The 20243-nt window shown below is 47.8% G+C and overlaps 1 protein-coding gene across 3 annotated transcripts in view; it reads left to right on the top strand.

Annotated features, from left to right (window-relative positions):
* The window catches only part of ICE1 (interactor of little elongation complex ELL subunit 1), an 868698-nt gene that overhangs the window by 72003 nt on the left and 776452 nt on the right, over positions 1-20243 (top strand). For all 3 annotated transcript variants that reach the window (XM_086965290.1, XM_086965289.1, XM_086965288.1), the window contains exon 2: positions 18363-18421. Coding sequence is in view for 2 of the 3 variants with exons in the window: in XM_086965289.1 (XP_086821415.1) it covers positions 18363-18421 (59 nt within the window). In the remaining variant the exon portion in view is untranslated. The remainder of the gene's footprint in view (positions 1-18362; positions 18422-20243) is intronic.

The following is a 20243-nucleotide window of genomic DNA, read 5'->3' as shown; positions in this document are numbered from 1 at the left end:
GGCGAGCAATGCACGGCCGATCACAGCATTACTCCTGCACGGCTGAACACTGGAGGCCGAGTGATTCATTGTGACGAGGTTAAGAACACGTCACTTGTTCTTGATTTGCTTCCACCCTCTTCGCTGCAGTCAGTCTTGCTTTGCCCCCACACTCCTGCCCCCGTCTGTGCTGCTTTGACCTTCCTTGCCTTCCTGCCACTCGTTCTGCTTTGCCCCTGATGAAGCGCAAAAACTAAAATTCTTTATAAATGATGACTCAATCCACTATCACACTTACCAATCAATACCAGGCCCATAAACATAGTGAGTGAGGTGAATGGATACTATATGTTGTATAACTTTTAGCAATAAACTATCTACAATAAACAAGACCAGCTTGTCATTTTGAAAAGTTTATTTTTTTTAAAATTCATAATTGAAAAATCTTTAATAACTTTCTTTATTAAAATCAAGCATTTAGTTTTATTAATTCAAATCACATAATCATTGGCACAAAGTAAGCTGTCAAGTTAGAATTGATCAAAATGATGAATTTAAGAAATCATAACTTTTTCTCTAAGTTAATTTTCTAACCTGAAAGAGAAACAAATAATAAACAGTTGAATGCTTGCAATCCGACAGCGCTTCGCCCCTCTGGAAAAGACAGTCCCAAACCCTTCAAGAGAGCCAATTTTATATCATTTTTCGCTCTCAAAACTAACTAAATGTTATTTTTTAGAAAAGTTCAGCACTGTGATTGGTTGATGGCTGTCAGGCCACCTCAGCTACCAGTCCAGAGAAAATGCGCGTCACCGTGCCATTGTCCATTAGAGTGACATCAGTTTCTGAGGCTTTGCAACAAAAAGTTGCCAATCTACTTCCACCTAAGCTCAGCAGATTCACGCTTGTCACTTCCTCGGCCTTGAATAAGAACATTCAGAGCAGTCCATGAAAATATTCTCCATTGTAAGAGTCTCTTTTTAATAAAAAGTCAGAGCCAGAGAAGTAAGTTCAATAACCTCTTGCATGGAAAGTTTTTTTCTTTCAACATGCAGCTTGGCTCCAGCTCCTGCTCAGTTCAGGCCGACCAACTTTTCTCCAAAGCAAAGACTAGGCCTCAGCTCACTCTTGAGCTATTATTTAAACAAACACAAAAAGAGTGATTAATTCAAGTAAAGCAAACCCTTCTGTACCACCCAGTCCCTTATTAATTATTAATTAACCCACTAATAAAAGACATTTAGCAAAAGCAAACAAATAAAGCAGCACATAAAATATCTACCATTCTTCATGTAATCCAGCTTTATGTTTCTGAAAGAGTAAAAAGATGATTAAATAATACACAGACAGACAAACACAACATAGGACATACATGTAAGCACATATAAAAGCACATGCCATGAATGATCAGCTGCATATTAATAGTGACAAAGACAATAGGACAGACATAACAAACAGGACAATATTAATAATATGTTACAAAAACAGACTTGCAAATGCAACAAGAGCACATGTAATTAGTTTCCCGCGTGTATATGTGTGGTGCAAACTTAATCTAGGTTGTGTTAATTAAACAAATCATGCAACAGCTCATTAATATATTATTTCAAATTATGAGAGTACGACATCACGAGCTAGAATAAAATATTTTCTAAAGCTCGCTCTATCAACTCCACCCTCCCTCCCCCATCTGTGCGGCTTTGCCCCCACCCTCCCTCCCCCATCTGTGCGGCTTTGCCCCCACCCTCCCTCCCCCATCTGTGCGGCTTTGCCCCCACCCTCCCTCCCCCATCTGTGCGGCTTTGCCCCCACCCTCCCTCCCCCATCTGTGCGGCTTTGCCCCCACCCTCCCTCCCCCATCTGTGCGGCTTTGCCCCCACCCTCCCTCCCCCATCTGTGCGGCTTTCCCCCCACCCTCCCTCCCCATCTGTGCTGCTTTCCCCCCACCCTCCCTCCCCATCTGTGCTGCTTTCCCCCACTCTTACTTCCTGCTCTCCGCGTTGCTCTGCAGCCCCACCCACTCATCCGCACTGTCCATAAGACACGCTGCTTCTAACTAATTAGAGCCATAAATTCCAAGCATACTCCGGTAGGTTGCCCACCTTTCTCCAGGGCAGTACTTTATTTAAGGTTTGTCTCAGAAGCCTGTACTGATTTTTAAAGAAAAGTTGTTACATTAAGACACTGCAGGATCTTTCTCCTGTATTTATAGCATTCAAAGCAGCTGACCAGATGGGGGTAAATATGTTAACCCGATACTGGATATGGGAATGCTTTCGTGAGATTGGCTGTGGAGCACTTTTAAACTGCTCACTGGATGTAAGGTTCGTGGCTACATTGTGGTCTTCGAATAGGTAGAGACTCTCAAGTCAGTTTTATTTTGTTTTTTTAACAGCCTTATGGGGCCATGATGTACAATCTGCTGCTGTCTTTTCCATCGTTATTGCGAATGTGCTTATTGAAAGCGACAATCTTCGCCAGGGCCAACATGAGTCCCTTGTTGCACTTTTGTCTTCAAACCCCAACTCCCAGTATGCTGTGTGTGTGAGTCAGTAGCTGCTGCGATCTGAACATTCACTTTGCCAATAATACACCAGCCCAAACCACTCATAGGCAGAACATAGTGAATAAGGGGCTACTTATGCACCCTGTAAAAGCACTATAATTAACAAACATTGGCAAAGCCAACAGGTTCCGCATACTGAGGGCATTTGGCTTTGTCATTTTTTTCTTTAAGAGAAAAAAAAGCCCTATGACGCAGTCGGCTCTGGCTGCATCAGAGGCTTTTTTTCGGGCTAAAAAACATTGACAAACTCGTTAGATCTTATGATACCAATTAGATTTGCCAATGCTTGTATGACTTTGTGTAAGGAGACAGTGCTTAATATGAGCCGGCGGTTTCCTGTGCTCGGCACCACCACTTATCAGCACCAGCTCTTGTGACAGTCCACCACATGTGGCGTTGTCTGAGATGTGCACAATCATGTTTATTAAGTCAAATGACATTGAAAATGAATAATACCAGCCTCTCCCAGAATTAGAGGTTTGTGTGGTCTGAGCTTCCCCCGCCACAAAACTTAAGGGTTCTGACATCAAAAAACAACATCTCTCCCTCAGCACAACAAGAGGTAATCGGCAGACCTGCAGAACTCGCTGCTTCGAAACAGCCAGGACATTGACCTTATTTTTTCTGCTCCTTCTGAAACTCTGGGCTGCAACTCTTATCTATGTCTGGGAGAGTGGCCGAGCAAGGGAGGTTTGTGGCTCTTTCTGTCCCCCTGAGCATCTTAACTTACTTCCAGGGAGTGAACTTTGTTGGTGTATGTTGTGCGGTGTACACGAGGGGCACATTCATTTTTAGGTTTAAAGTATTTTATTAAGACATAAAAACACGGGGAGGGGAGCAGGAAGTCAGGTAAACATACAATACAAGAAGCAAAACGTTGCAGCGAGTCAGAAGAAAAAGAGGGAGGCAGGATGCCCCAGAGGGTAACAAGGCAAAGACATAAGGCAATAAGGCATTGTGAACGACCCCCCTGTAGGCCCCCACTCCCTAGGCAAGGCCAAGCCAGAATAGCACTCCGCGACACAATAAAAGAGAAGCATACCGTTCCACCAGTCCCTTGACCCCAGAAAGAAGGAGAAAGAAAAGCAAAGAAGGAAAGGAAAGAAAACAATACCCCAACATCCCCGTCCGAAAGTCAGCATTAGAAGCATATAACCCCACTTCCCACCCCCGACCCTCGTCCCCCAATCCGCACATTCACTCCGCCGCTGGCGCCGGCGGCGTCAGCCTAAGGAGGCGCAAGTACCGTGGACACGTAAGCTCGCGAAATTCCGTGGACAGCAGTGCCAAAAAGGGATGCCAGAGCTCCTCAAACTGGTCAACATTCCCAGCCACCGTTAGCGATATCTTCTCCATGCCCAGTACCTGCCAGAGCCTATGCAACCAACCAGTGATAGAGGGGGCAGTGGGGGTGCGCCAAAGTACAAGTATGTTCTGAACGGCGGAGCCTAGCGCAATCGCAATCTGCCTGCCCCTGCGGGATTTCAGCGGGTACATCAAGTCATTGGGAAGGCCAAGCAAGACATACGCGGGGAAGCGCGGAAGCTCGATCTCAAAATGCCTATCCACCTCATCTAAGACTTCCTTCCAGTAGGCCGACAGCACCGGGCACTCCCAGAGAATGTGCGTGAGGGTGCCCTCCTGTCCGCAGCCGCGCCAGCAAGCCTTATCGCCTATTTTGCGCATCTCGTAGAGCCGCTCCGGGGTGTAGTACCAATAGGTGGACACTTTAGTGAAGGTTTCCGTCAGCCCAGTGTGGTACGCAGAGTGCCTCGCCCGATATGCAATCTTGTCCCACTCCTTGTGGCTCAGGGTCCTGCCCAGTTCCCTGTGCCAGCGCTCCCTCCCTGGGTTATGGTAATGAAACGGCGGGGGTTGGAGAAACTTATACAAATCAGTGATGAGTTTGGCGTCCGAGGCCCGGGTTACCAACCATCGCTCATAGGGCGTAATCGAACGGGCGGCGACGTCACGCACTGGGGGTTGAAGAGCCCAGTGACGGACCTGCATGTAACGCAGTCTGTCCCCTTCCGTCAGGCCAAACTCCTGTCGGAGCTGCTGGAAGGGGAGCACGCCCTCCGGCCCGTAGATCTGGAAAAGCGCCCTGCATCCCGCACTCACCCAGTGGGAAAAGGCCCCCGGCTCGAGACCCGGAGTGAAGTCCGGGTTGCCAGCAATGGGAGTGAACGGCGATGGAAAAGTGGTGAGCTCCCGAAGCTCACACACTGCGTCCCACACTCTTAGCGGGACCCGGGTGATAAAGGAGGCGTAGAGATTAGGCGGGCGATGAATGCGCCGCAGGAACGGGACCTCCTGGAGGGTACGGCCTGCAACTGCCTGGTCTTGAAAGAGCCAGTGTTTGTCCGATTCCCACCGGCTCCACTCCACTAGGTACCGGAGCTGCGCCGCCTGAAAGTACTTCCGGAGGTCCGGGACTCCGAGACCTCCCGCCTCCGGGGCAAGCATGGAGAGGACCCGCTTCATCCGAGGCTTACGGCCCTGCCACACAAAGCGGGAGATGTCTGCCTGCGCCTGCCGTATCCAACCCACGGGGGGCTGAAGAGGTAGAGCGCGAAAAAGATACAGGATCTGGGGCAGTATCGTCATCTTCACCGCCGCAATACGGCCCAGCCACGAGAGTAGGCCCTTGTTCCATCGGCCGAGTTCCTCTTTGATCTTTTTGCCCAGAGAGGAATAGTTAGCTGCGACCATGGCAGGCAGGGAGGGAGCAAGCAAAATGCCCAGGTAAGGCACCGTGGAAGAGGACCACTGCAAAGGGAAGAGACTTTGAAGGTCCCGCCTGGTGTCGGTAGAGAGCGACACATCCAGTGCAGCCGACTTGGCCATGTTCATTTTAAAGCCCGCGACGCGGGCAAAAGCGTTCAGTTCCCGGACGCAGGCAGGGAGTGACCGCCTGGGGTCATCTAGGGTCAGCAAGACATCGTCCGCGTATAAGCTGACAGTATGTGTGTATTGCCCCATCTTCACCCCAATAGCGTCCGGGTTGTCGCGGATCCTCTGCGCAAACGGCTCCATATAAAGGGCAAAGAGGAGCGGCGAGAGGGGGCAACCCTGTCTCGTACCGCGCTCAATGGCGAAGCTGCCGGAGCTGTGTCCATTGACACGCACTGACGCCGACGGTCTCCTGTAGCAGTTAAAGACCATAGTGCGGAACTTCTCGCCGATCCCCAGTTTCCCAAGAACCAGCTTGAGGTATGGCCAATGAACCCTATCAAAGGCCTTCTCCGCGTCGACCGATAGCAGCATCCGCTCCCCCGGGACGCGTGAGGCCTTTTCCAGCACGTGCGTCACCCTCTTCGTGTTGTCGACCGTCTGCCTACAGGGTACAAAACCGGCCTGATCCGCCTCCACCAAACCTGGTAGGTGTAGACCCAGTCTGGCCGCCAAGATTCCGGTGTAAAGCTTAAGGTCCACATTTAGGAGCGAAATGGGTCGGTACGAGCCGCACAAGGTCCGGTCCTTCCCCGGCTTGGGGATAACCGACACAGTCGCCGAGAGGAGGTCCGGTGGGATGGCACCCGGTTCGGAGAAGGAGTTGAACAAGCGAGCCAGGAGAGGAGCGACAGTGGGACAGAAGGTCTTGTAGAACAAGGCCGTGTAGCCGTCCGGGCCCGGGGCTTTACCATGCTTCAGCCGTGCGATCGCGGAGATGACCTCCTCCACGTGAATGTCCCTCTCTAGGTGGTCCGCCTGGGAGGGGTCCAAGGCCGGGAGGGTCACGGATTCCAAATAGGCCTCAGCCTCTCCCGGTGGGGAAGGTTCTGAAGTGTACAGTGCCTCGTAAAAGGAACGAAAGGTATCTGCCACCTCCGCGTCACCGGAAACCGGGATCCCATCCACTCCCACCAGCTCCTTCACCACATTGCGTTGCTGCGCAGCCCTGAGCCTATGGGCCAGGAGCTTACCGCACCTGTCTCCGCCGGTGTAAAAGGCATGTTTCAGGCGCAGCGCTGCGTCGCCCGATCCAGATCCAACGCAGAGAGGAGTTTCCGTGCCGCCTTCAGTTGCTTCCAAACACGAGGAGCCCCCGTTCGGCGGTGGACCTGCTCAAGCTCCCTAACCTGCGCCGTCAGTTCCTCCCTCTTGCGCTGGCGTTCCTTGTTTTCCGCCGAGGAAATGGAGATAAACTCTCCCCTGACGACTGTTTTCAAAGCCGCCCACTGCGTAGCCAAGGACGTATCAGAGTTGTTATTGTGGGTCAGGTAGTCCTGGATGACCTCCTCCACTCGCTTCACTACCGATTTCTTATGGAGAAGCGTGTCCCGAAGCCGCCACATCCCTCTGGAGGGGGGGGCCGCCGGCCAAGCAAAGACTCCGGAAACCGGCGCATGATCGGACAGGGACAAGACCCCAATGTCCGCCGCCGTGGCGGCCGAGCGAAGCGGGCCGCTTACCAAAAGATAATCCAACCGCGAATAAGTGCGGTGTGCGTGGGAAAAATATGAGTAGTCCCTATCGGTGGGGTGCATGGTGCGCCAGAGGTCATGCAGGTCCATCTCCGCAATCTGGTCCTGTACCGCCTTAGAAAGCTCCCCTGTCTGCGGAAAGCGCTGGGCAGACCTATCCAGAGTGGAGTCGAAGACCATATTCAGGTCTCCCCCCAAGATGATATGGCGATCGGGCGAGGCAGTAACGTCCACCAACACTGATTCCAGGAAACGATCCTGGTGGTCGTTTGGGCTGTAAACCGAACCAACCGTAAAGGCAACACCTCCTAAGCGCATGCGATACACTAAAAGCCTCCCCTTCTGCTCAGCATGTTTATACAACACCTCCCCCCTAAAGGAGCTGGCTAAAAGAATGGCCACCCCAGCGGTCTTAGTCGCAGCAGAGGAAAAGAGTTGCGTGGGGAACTTGGCGGAGCGCAACCTATGGCAATCTCTGGAAAGTAAATGGGTCTCCTGCAGGAGGCAGATATCCGCCTGCGACCCCTCCAACAGGGAGAGGATCGCCCTACGCTTCACGGGGTTATTCAGACCCTTAACATTAAGGGTCACTACTTTCAGGGGTGGCACCGCCTCCAAGGAAACAACGTGCTATGCAGCAGACGGGGGATCAGCGGAGGGGGCGCGCGGGGCAGGGGTGCAGGGAAGGCCAGAAGCGGCATCGTACACATTCGGACAGTTTCGGACGGGACCCCCCCCACAACAAACCAACAGTGAAACCCCCCCAAAACCCACTTATGGCAACCAGCCAAAACAAAAAGCAGAAAACAACACCCCATAGTCTCAGTCTAGCCCAAATGGGCGAGTCTGTAGCAAACAGTCAAGTGGACGTCCAGCCACACACCACCCCCCTCGCCCCCCCAGCCCCCAGCCCAGCATCGTTAAAGCTAAGAGCCTCTCCCCCCGGAGAAAAGTTAGGCCGTTAAGGCCACACCAGTAGATTCAGGCAAGTTCCTGGCCGCAGTCCTCAGGGCCTCCGCCATTTCAGCTCTGATGGTGGGCGAGTCTGGACGACTCGCTGGCGCTGACGATGGGCGCCTTCTCGACCTCCGTCGGCCCCGCCGCTCGGGGCGCCGCCATGCGGGTGTAGCCCCTTCCTCCTCCGTAGCAGTAAGGCCCAGCACTCCGCAGACATCTTGTAAGGAGCGCAGCTGATGCAGCACCCCATTCCATCGAAAGATAAGACGGAAGGGGTGACCCCAGGAATAGGCTGTCTCATGCTCTCGCAGAAAGTCCGTAGCGATGCGGAAAGACCTGCGCTTCTGCAGTGTGATGGCGGACAGGTCCTGATAGAGCGCCACAGGTCTTTCTCGGAAGGTCAGTGGTTGCTTCCTGCGGGCCTCCGTCATGATGCGCTCCTTTAGGGGGAAATCCGGCAAGAATGCTAGGATATCAGGCGGGGGTGCCGATGACTGGCGTTGGCGGCCCACCCTGTGTGCTCTGTCAATGCGGATTGGGAAATCCGCTCCTTCCTCCAAGATGTCGCGGAACAGGTCCTGCAGATAAGCCACTAGGTCCGCACCTTCATCCGCGGATGGAACACCCCGCACCCGGATGTTGTTCCGCCTGGACCTGTTCTCGAGGTCCTCCGAGTGGGCCTGGAGCTCGACACATTGCTCCCGGAGGCGGAGGACGTCCTGCTGGAGATGGGTTATCTCCTCATCGCGACGTTGAGCCGCCGTCTCCACAGTATCGACCCGCTCGCCCAGGCCCTCGACTTCCCTGCGCACCTCCCGGACCTCTCCAGCCACTTCGGTCTTAAGAGTTTGAAATTCCTCCTTGAGGGAGCTGAATAAGTCCTCCATGAAGGACCGCGTGACCGGCGGCTCGCCCACAGTTGCGTCCGTTGATGCCCAGGAGGCCCCCGGGGACGGCTGCGTCCTGTCGCGTAGTTGCTGAGACCTGCCGAGCATTTCCGGCAAAGTGCGATCTCCTCGTGCCGCGCCACGTCTTCCAGTCATCTTGGGGCCCGGCAAAGCCCAGGGTCAATTGCTGAAGGCGAGCGCCACCGCTCGCGGGCACCAGATGTGAGGCCCTCGCCGAGGACAAGGGTAGTGCGTCACAGGCGACAAAATGGCGGTCCGGGCCTGGGCAGGACGGCCCCAGGGCCAGTAGGGCAGGCAGCAACGCCTGGAGTGTAGGCCTCCTACCTCGTGCTCCCAGGGAGGGCAGCAGATGAGTCGGTGCCAGGACGAGCCAAGGCTCCCGTGCGGGAAGGGCGCGGGCTTGGGTCACTGGGCTCAGCCACATAAAGACAAGATGGCGGGAGGGTGGGACCCAAGAAGGCAGCCCGGGCCAACAAGTCCGTGGGTGACTCTCAAATGGTAACGGGTCCGGAAAGTATGAAACCGATGCCTCCCTTCACCACCAGTTGATTTGCCCAGCTCGGGCACTGCTCGAATTCCGCCATCCAGCGCCTCCAGGCGCGGAGTTCGCAAGTCGTCACCCTTCGAGACCCCGGGTAGGGGGGAGACCGCCGGTGTAGGGCTAAGGTCCGTCGCCCAGCAATGGTGCCCGTCCCCAGGGCACCGGCCAGGAAGCCACCTCGCTCCGCGGAGTCTGACTAGTCCGCTCCCTCGGGATCTCAGGCTTTCCGCTGTTCAGCACTCGGGCCAGCTGAGGCGCGCGGACAGCGCCGCACTACGCTCCGCCTCTTCTCCTCGGGGCGACCCGGGCTCTACTCCTCGGAGCGATCTCCGAATAAACTTTTCGGGAACTTCCCCCGGGGCCACAGAAGTCAAAGTGGCACCAAAATGTGCCCCACGAACTCCGGCACAGTCCTCTCACTCGCGGTGCAGCCGCGGGGGGAGAGAAGCGCAGAAATCAGGGCTCAGGCTGAGCTGTGCCGGAGGAGCTACGGGAGGAAGCGTCCGCTCACCCCGCCATCTTGGCCACATGCACATTCATTTTTTATGTTGTTTAGCATAGCAAAGCATAAAAAAGCATAGCATAGCATAACAAAACATAGCATAGCATAACAAAACACAACATAGCATAACAAAACAAAGCTTAGCATAGCATAACAAAACATAGCATAAAAAACATAGCATAACAAAGCATAGCATAACTAAACATAGCATACCAAAACATAGCATACCAAAACATAGCATAGCAAAACATAGCATAGCAAAACAAAGCATAGCAAAACAAAGCATAGCATAATAAAACACAACAAAACCTAGCATAGCATAACAAAACATAGCATAACACAACAAAGCATAGCATAGCAAAACACAACAAAGCATAGCATAACAAAACACAACAAAACAGCAAAACACAACAAAACCTAGCATAGCATAACAAAACAAAGCATGGGATAGCAAAACAAAACATAGCATAACACAACTCAACATATAGCATAACAAAACATAAAAAAACACAACACAACATAGAAAAAGACAACACAACATAGCATAGCTAATAAAACCTAGCATAGCAAAACAAAACATATAATAGCATAGCAAAACAGAATTGCAAAGCATAGCATACCAAACACAACAAAACATAGCATAACAAAACATAGCATATCATAACAAAACATAGCATATCATAACAAAACGTAGCATAGCATAACAAAGCATAGCATACCAAACATAGCATAACAAAACATAGCATAGCATAATAAATCAAAGCATAGGATAGCAAAACATTGCATAGCATAACAAAACATAGGATAGCAAAACAAAACATAGCATAGCATACAGCATCACTCAGCACCACCACAGCATCACTCAGGGGCACCACAACATCACTATGCGCTACCACAGCATCACTGAACACCACAGCATCACTCGTTCGCCATCACATCATCACTCCGCGCCACCACAGCATCAATCTGTGCAACCATTCAACAACAGCGGTTTCAAATATGTTCTCTCAATGTTTCAAGCTTTATTACAAATGTAACACAAAGATGTTAATATTTCACTTCTGTTCTTGGATTTTCATCACAATAAAATACACTGAACATAATCTTCATAAAAGTTACTTACAAAAGGGTAAGCTATTGCCATTATAAATTACAATAACTTTTATCTAAGTATTAATTATTTATAAAAATTCAAAGCCATTGTTATTTGCAATATCAATACATGTAAGTCACGTAAATACAACACATATTGCATTACAAATGCTAAAGGTGTCACATTTGCAAAAGTTATAACTATTGGCATTGTAAATGACAAAGCTATTAATTTCGCTATTTTCAAAAACAAAACATAAATAAAAAATGTGTCTTTTACAATACCAATAGCTCAAACTTTCCTAATGGAGACCTATTGCATTTCAAATGCTTGTTTACTTACCTTCGAAGCCAGATAGGGTCATATTCCAGCTTAGTGTAGTCCATTTTTTATTACCCTAATAGTGAATACAAAATTTCACTATTAGTGTACTAAAAAAAAGTGACCGGAAACAAAAAAGTAGAGCCCCAACCGGCATCTATTAATTAGGACGTGCTCCAAACACTAAAGCATAGTGTGGCAGCGCACTGTCAGTTACAGACAGCACATTTTCCATTGAAATGTCACTAAATGTGCACAGACATACAGTTTTACTGAGAAAACTACATTGCACACAAATTATATTATGTGGAAAGTAGGTTTCAGTGAATATTTGTTTATGCACCACCAAGTAAAGTGCCTTGATGTGTTTTAATCCTATTTAAATCTTTGTTCCATCACACTTCAGAATTACAATAACAACAGTGCTTCATTTTTACTTTCCTAACTGCTAACTGTATACCGTTTTTATACAGGTGTTTTAATTTTTTTTGTGAGTTACATAAAAATTAAAACCCACTGCCTTTCTTTTTACACATTTGTACATCAGCAAGATTGCCAGATAATTCACTTTACTTTTGTTTCTCTGACTGCAAAGTGAGTGGAGTTTGCAAACACCATTCCCCATATTATATAAGCATTTGCTATTCAATAGGTCTTGCATCTGCAAGAGTTTGAGCTATTGGCATTGTAAATGAAAATGCCTTTAATTTATGTGTTTTGAAAACCTGCAAGCGGTACATAAACACGCACTTTGTTCTTATAGTCCTTGCTTACGAGAAGCAAGACTGACAGTAAAGAGGCACAGTCGGTGCCAGCCTTGCTTCTCGTAAGCAACAACTATAAATACAAAGTGTGTGTTTATGCACCACTTGCAGGTTTTCAAAACACATAAATAAAAGGCATTGTAGTTTACAATGCCAATCGCTCAAACTCTTGCAAATGCGAGACCTATTGCATTGCAAATGCTTGTTTTGTAATTGTATAGCTCGGCAATCCCTGTTATGTTAATTCCTTTTTCAATAGTCGTTCAGTTGTACATAATGTCTTATTGGTTATATATATGGTAACAAAAATGCTTGTAACACTTTATTATAGTCTTTCAACATGCACAACAATATAGCTTAACCACCTTGGCAAAGCCAATAGCTCTGGCTAAACACTTAAAAGGTCCTAAGGCAAAACCTGTTGGCTGTACCAATGCTTTATTTGGGGGGGGGGAGGGGGGGTGGGTTGGCCATGCAACACATGATAATAAAATAGATAAAGAATAGAAATTAAGAATGATGGAAAGCTATGCATTTTTAAAAAATGTGTCATAAAATGTATGGGTCAGAGGTGTCGCGTGTCATTTCAATCTATGGGCTACATTTAGTGCATGGCAAATCATTTTGAAAAGTTTTTCATGAAATCAGACATACAGTTGGAAGACAGTTTAAAAAAAAATTCTATGTAGAATAGCTAATGTCCTAATATAGTGTATTGCCACGCAAGTGATGGAAACAGTCTCCCAAGTTGGGGCCTGTTGCTCAAGACTAGAAAATCCCATTAGTGTAATTGTGAGGAGATTAGTTTAAACTTAGTACACATGCACTTTTCGGATTTATGATGGCTAAAGTTTTTTTTAGACCTGTGTCCATCGGCAAACAGAGAAACCTACCACCCACAGTTTCCGAAAAGTAAAGACCTGGTTGTGAATTCCCCCCTTTTTTAGGTGTCGCCTGAGAAAGCACACGCTCTGCTGCTTGTGAGACATTATGGTATTCATTAAAAGGAAGAGCTTTGAGCTTGGCCGTTGCTTACTGTTGTTGACTTTATTTTTGCTCTTATTTGCTGGCTCTTGATTGGTGAGCGCGTGTCCGTTTTATTTTATTTGTTCATTTCTCCCTTCCATGGATCAGGGAGATAGTACTGATGGCTTCGTTTTGATTAGTGTCCTTCCGCTGCTCGTGTTGAGACCACTTTCCTAACCACCAAAACCAGTCCCATCACCTTCCCACCACTACCCCGCCACCCTGCCCTACCCACTGACACTACCCTAACCACCACTATCCTACCATCAACAGCCTAACCACCACGGCCCTACCCCACCACAATAACTACCACCACCATCCTTATCACCACTTCCTCATCTACCTCACCACCATCCCCACCTCCCTATTCTAATTACCACTACTCTTTAACTCACTATGGCTCTCAGTTCCTGTAGAAACTTTGTTTTATTAACAATCATTTTTAAATCATTCATTGCTTTGTTCATGATAAGTTGTGGTCTGTGTTTGCATTTGTTTACTCCTGAGGAGCTTGTTCTAGCCTGTAACTATGCATCTAGTTATTTAGTAGAGCTCATTTATATAAAAAATTAAGAAACACTTAGAATGTCAATAGCTATTTATCGAATTGTCAGCCTTATGGGAATGAATGTTAAGAATGAACTCCATGGTAGGATGTTGCTCGGAACTCTAGGGCTAATTCTTGACGGGTAGATTCACATTTGAAAAAAACTTCATATTAGATTGCCTTGTACATTTTACTCGCTGTGTAGTGGGAATAAGAAAACGTGGCATACTTTTAATAAAGCAACCCTCAAATGCAGTTAATCCTGCTTCGAGGACTGGTTGCCTGGGTTTTCCTTCCTCTTCTTGTATTTGTCTCTCCCCTGGAGCATGGCCTTATTACTTGTGTCCTTCCACTGCTTACTTTTCAGACATTGTTTTTTAGGTTCTACCCTCAGACGGGGAATGCGCTGTAGCTTGCGACAGATTTTGTAAACTAAAAGGGGCTTGGAGTGCTCCATTGCTTGCCCTTCATTAGTTTTACTGTCACTTATATTTGGGGACTCCTGCTTGGTCAGCGTGTATTAGTTTCACTTTCCCTTCCATAGACCAAGTACATATAACTTTTTTTGATTATTGTCCTTCTGTTAGAGTGGGGATTGAGATTCTTTTTTATTTTTGCTTCTCCCTTGTTCTTGTCATTGCTTGTTTCGCTGTCCGCTTCATAGGTCAGTATGTATACCGACACCCACTTACACCACCATTCAACCACCCCTACTACCACAGCCATCACTGTATCACCACCACTCCACCATACCGTCTTACGACCACTCTACCACCACCATCACCCTGCAACCACGCCATCCCTACCATCATCACCCTCTTTACCACCTCCTTCACCCTAACCACCACCATCTTAACCACCACTGCCCTATTTGCTACCAGCCCCACCACCCTACTACCATCACCCTAACCAACACCACCCCACCCTAACCACCACCACCCTACACTGACCACTGCTACCACCGTAACTATCATACTAACACCACCCTCCCCACACACTACCCTCAGCACTGCTAACCCTACCACCGCTATCCTTACCACCACCCCATCACAATCCTCAACATGGCCCTTCACCCAACATGGCTTCTAATTCCTTTAAAATGTCTTCATTGTTTCACAATCATTTTCACCTCCTAATTTTTTTTTGTTTTCATGGAAAGTTCTGGCCTATGTTTCAGTTTGTTTAACCTCGAGCTAAGTCATCTATAAAACGTTAAGGAACATTTACATGTCCACAGCTATCTATCAACGTCATCTATGGAAATCAATGTGTGAACGTTGAGAAGAAACTCTGTGGTAGAATGTTCATGTAAACCTTGGGGTGAGGGCCCGCTGGGCATATTCACATTTACATAAACTTCATATTTGATTGCCTTGTACATTTTAATTGCAGGGCTGTGGGATTAAGAAAACTTAGTCTTCATCACATTGCATAGCATGCTTTTAATAAAGCAACCTACAAAAGCAATTAATCCTGCTTCGAGGACTGATTGTCTAGGCTTTCCTTCCTCCTCTTGTGATTGGCCCTCCCCTGGAGCATTGCATCATTACTTGTGACCTTCCACTGCTTACTTTTCAGACACTTCTTTTGTAGGTCTCCCCTCAGACAGTGCATACACTGTTGCTTTCAGAAAATTTTGTTAACTAAAAGGGGCTATGAGTCTGCCCATTGCTTATCATTCTTTGGCTTAATTGCTAGTCTCATTTTGCTGGCTCCTGTTTGGTCAGCTGCCAGTTTCACTTTCTCTTTGTTTGTTTTTCCCATCCCTAGACCAAGTACTGATTGCTTCTTTCTGATTAGTGTCTTTCCCTGATCGTGCTGGGATTGAGATACTTTTTTTCCCTTGCTTCTTCTCCTGTGTCCCTGTTTTTTCTTGTTTACCTGTTCCCTTCCTATGTCATGGGTGGTTGGGAGTGGTTCCCCCACGCTACCACCAACATCCAACCACACCCTACCTCCAACATCCAACCACACCCTACCTCCACCAGCTACCACCATCATGCTACCACCACCACACCACACTACGACCACTACCCTACAACCACCACCACCCCACCCATACCACCCTACCCCCATCAGCCCCATGACCACTCTGTTGCCGCCCTTTCTTACCATATTTACCACCCTAATCACCACAACCCAACCCACCACCACCTCCTTATAGTTGCTTATACCCACCACCACCTCCTTAACCACCACCGTTGTCATCACTACCCTCGCCCTAAACACTGCTCCCCTACCCACCATGGCCCTAATACCACCAACACCCTGCCACCATCTCCACCACCCCCACCACCCCAAAACCATAGCCACAGAAATCACCTCCCAAACCACATGCACCCTAACCACCACCTTCACCCTAACCACCACCACCACCACCTTCACCCTAACCACCATCACCCTAACCAGCACCACTTTCATCCTAATCACCGCTGCCCCAACCACTACAAACCCTAACCACTACAAGCCCCACGACCCTAACACTGCCACTACCCATCCTATTGCCAACTCAACCCAACCATAAGCACCCCAACCCTAACCACGCTACCCTACCTTTACCACTAACCTAATCATCACCCCTAACCATTACCATAACCACTAGAATCCTAGCACCTCTACCGCCATCCTACCACCACCTTTACCATCACCGCCCATCACCTCATCTCTACCACCCTCCGCACCACCATCCTCACTACCACCCTCACCACCTCCCTTCCCCTCAATCAGACCCTAAATTCCTGTAGGAGGGGGTTGGTGTACCACCTCAAGGGGTTTCTGACGAGTAGGGACGCAGGGTAGTTTTTGATGGTGTGGTGAATGAATCCTGTGGTTTTTAGGGTTGTCTGATTGCCAGCCTACCCTGGACACATATACTACTCTCCTCCTTGGAAAACAAGAGTTACTTTTACATAGATTTATTACATGTAGGGAATTTCTCCCGGTCTCTCTCTCCTCCACCAATCAATCTCCTCCACTTCCTGTGAGGGGCAAATACACTGTGCCACTGGAGTGGAGACTATATAGCCATATGTCAGGATGGTCTGGCCCCATAGCATTCCTTACAAAAAAAGCTCTGCTGTCAAGTGTATTTTCTCATCTTGTGGGTAGATTGAGAATAGATCAACCTTCCTCCCTGACCTCCCATCCACTCCTCCAAGTGGGGCACAAAGACTGACTACTTAACAAACCCAATCGGGTTTTATCATATTTGCTTGATGTTGACTGCTGCATACAAGTTAGGCCCTATAATTGCCCAAAGTTAAGACTTAATCAGCAATTATGTCCATATTATCAAACTATGATAATTTTTCTATTTCAAAAACATTTGTTTGAATTTAAACTTTCCTCCTTTAACTTTTGTGACGCTATACATTTTGTTAAAGACACACAATTGATGGATGGAATGCAGAACAAATCAAAACATTCACCCCCAGTCAAGAGATCTGGGTTAAATCCATCCTTCTTTTGCTCACCATGCCACCCCAGTTTAGACCATATCCAAATCAGTCTTAACCCTGTGCCTCATGGAAACCGTCCAACCCGAACTGCCAAGCCAGGTCCTCCCTGGACCGGAAACAACCATCCTAGGGCAGATTTCAGGGTTTCACCCCTCTTCAGCCAGGATAGCTTGATTCCAGTGGCACAGTGAGCCCAGGACCCACGTCTGGGCATACCTGGCGCACTTAGGGCGAGAAAGCAAAAGACACACAATTGAGGGACGGAATGCAGACCAAATCAAAACATTCACCCCCAGTCAAGAGATCTGGGTTAAATCCATAATTCTTTTGCTCACCATGCCACCCCAGTTTAGACTTGGTCATATGCAAATCAGTCTTGACCTTGTGCCTCATGGGAATAGTCCAGCCTGAACTGCCAATCCAGGTCCTCCCTGGACCGGAAACAAGCATCCTAAGACCGGTTTCGGGGTTACCTGTCCTAGGATGCTTGTTTCCAGTCCAGGGAGGACCTTTCCTGGCAGTTTGGGCTGGACTGCTCCCATTGGACGCAGGGTCAAGACTGATTTGCATATGCCTGGGTCCAAACTGGAATGGGATGGTGAGCAAAATACAATTGATTTGGGCCCAGATCTCTGTACTGGGGTGAATGTATGACATTGTTATGCATTCTGTCCATCAATTGTTTTTGCATCTGTCACCCCGAGTGGGATGGGTATGCCCAGACGTGGATCCCGTGCTCTCCATGCCACTGCCACTGGCATCAAGCTATCCTGGCTGATGAGGGCTGAAAGCCGGAAACTGGTTCTAGGATGCTTGTTTCCAGTCCAGGGAGGGCCTTTCCTGGCAGTTCGGGCTGGACTGTTCCCATTGGGCGCAGGGTCAAGACTGATTTGCATATGGCTGGGTCTAAACAGTAATGGCATTGTGAGCAAAAAACTATGGATTTAGGCCCAGATCTCTGTACTGGGGTGAATGTATGACATTGTTCTGCATTCTGTCCATAAATTGTTCTTTTTGCAGCTATAAATTATGTGGCACAGCTTTTTTGTAAATTATGATGGAGAATGATTTATTTTTGAGCCAGATTGCCATCCCTCCCAAAATTCTCTGCCTGAAGGGATCATCAGCGGTTTATGGTTCTGGACACACTTGTAGGCATACTAGAATATTCTTGTTGCGTAAAGACACTAATTCATATAGCTTTATCATCTTAATAATTATTAATCGGTAAAGAAAATAATAATAAACAAAAATCTTTGTTGTTGTTCAACAGAATCTGAATGAATATGTCGGTGCATTTGTTGCCCTCAAGCAAAAGATAATAGAGACTGAGTAAGTATGTCTTGCTTTAACTTCTAATGTTATATTAAATGCCATATCAACTATAACAATGCAGAACCTGGTTTAGTAAGTATATAACATAGGAAAGATTCAGCTGGCCTTATATCTTGGACATTTATCACTGATAAGACAAAATATAATTTGTCTGATGATGGAGATTATATTTCCCAAAACAACTATATTTTTGAACCCATCCACTGGACACGTGGTAAATCAAGTCGGTCATCTTTTTGGTACTATCATTAAAAATGTACTTCTGAAATAGTTTTTAAACTGAATGAATCCCACAAGCTGTCTTCCTCAAGAAAGTGAAAAAGCTAGAGAAGAATTCTGTAGTTTAGCAAAGCTTTCCTCAAATACCCATTAAACAGCAAAAAAAAATCTTTTTCTTGACTTAATTTTTTTCAAAACCCATGACCAAAACTGCCATCAAGGAAATACTTAGCAATCCCTGAAACAACTCGGCCAGTAGCATCTTTCCCACAAAAGCCGTTGTGGCTAACAGACCTTTGCTGCACTACTTACTAATATATAATATGTTAGTCTTTAAAAAGCTGGATTCTCTTCCAGGGGATCCTCATCAATAGTCATAAGCACTGAATATTCCCGCCCATGTGCGGGACCCCGGAAACAATATAAAAATATATATGTATAAAACACATATATCTCGCTCCACATATATGTATGTACATATATCATTTTTCTCACATCAATGCAGCTCCAAAACTGAGGCTAAACAATGTAAACACATATACATGAACTGCAATTAGTAAGGAATCAAAAAACACATTAGGTCAAAAGACCCTTGAACTTTGTGTTTTAATGAGTCAAACCACTCATAAATCCTGAAAATTGCTTATAAATATACATTGTTAGCCCTCAGGCTGCATTGCAAAACAATATCATAGAAAATGAAACCATTTTCACAATAACTGGCACTGTGCCTTTAAGCCAGCCCTGACCCCAGGCTTCCCATCATGCCTCAGGGGTGACAGTTAGGTCAGTTGTTCTTTCCGGCTCCTTCAGTCAGGACCCTGGTGAAACAGCTCCCTTTCTTTTGACTTTCTGTCAAGAAAATACTTAGCTTTTACTAGATTTTTTGGCTTCACTCGACGTCTTTTAGACATAGAGTGCTGTTTGAACACTTTTTGTGCTTAAAAAAAGGTATTTTTCCTGTAAAAAAAAATGCCTTCTCTCTTCAACAACTGTCCTTCATGTGGAAGGAAAAAGGCAAAGACTGACTCTCATTCAGTCTGTATCCTGTGTTTACCAGACTCTCATTCCTCTAAAACCTGTGAACACTGCCAGGTTTTATCTTCCAGGACTCTGAAGGATCGAGAGAGGATTAGAGCTTATGGGCTTTCTGAGAGAGGAAGATCTCCCAAGAAGCAGAAAAGTCGGAAGACGCGGTCGACGTCGAGAGGAGCCCCGACTGGTTCGCATTCGACGTCGGGATCGGCGTTGGAGAAGCAGTCGACGGCGACGAAGAAGATGTCTTCAGCGTCTACATCGAAGGTACCTCCGCTTCAGTCAGCGTCGAGGGACAGGTCGCCGTCGCAGCGGAAGAGCTCGACGGCGAGCCGTATGACGTCGAAACAGCATCGTCATGCTGTGACGTCGAGGCATTCTCCGTCGACGTCGGTCCATCGACGTTCGGCGTCGAGCCATCCTCCGTCGACGACTAGCCATGGTCGTTCGACGTCGAGGGAGCCTCTGTCGACACATCATCGGTCGACGTCGATGCGGCCAACGTCGACGCCTGGACGAGAGCGTTCGACGTCGGAGCGGCATTCGGAGTCGAGGCACGCCCAGT

This window comes from Lissotriton vulgaris, chromosome 4_1 (assembly GCF_964263255.1).
Source record: "Lissotriton vulgaris chromosome 4_1, aLisVul1.2, whole genome shotgun sequence".
NCBI classification, from domain to species: Eukaryota; Metazoa; Chordata; class Amphibia; order Caudata; family Salamandridae; genus Lissotriton; species Lissotriton vulgaris.
The sequence above is the reverse complement of the archived record's forward strand: the minus strand, read 5'-3'. Positions and strand labels throughout refer to the sequence as shown.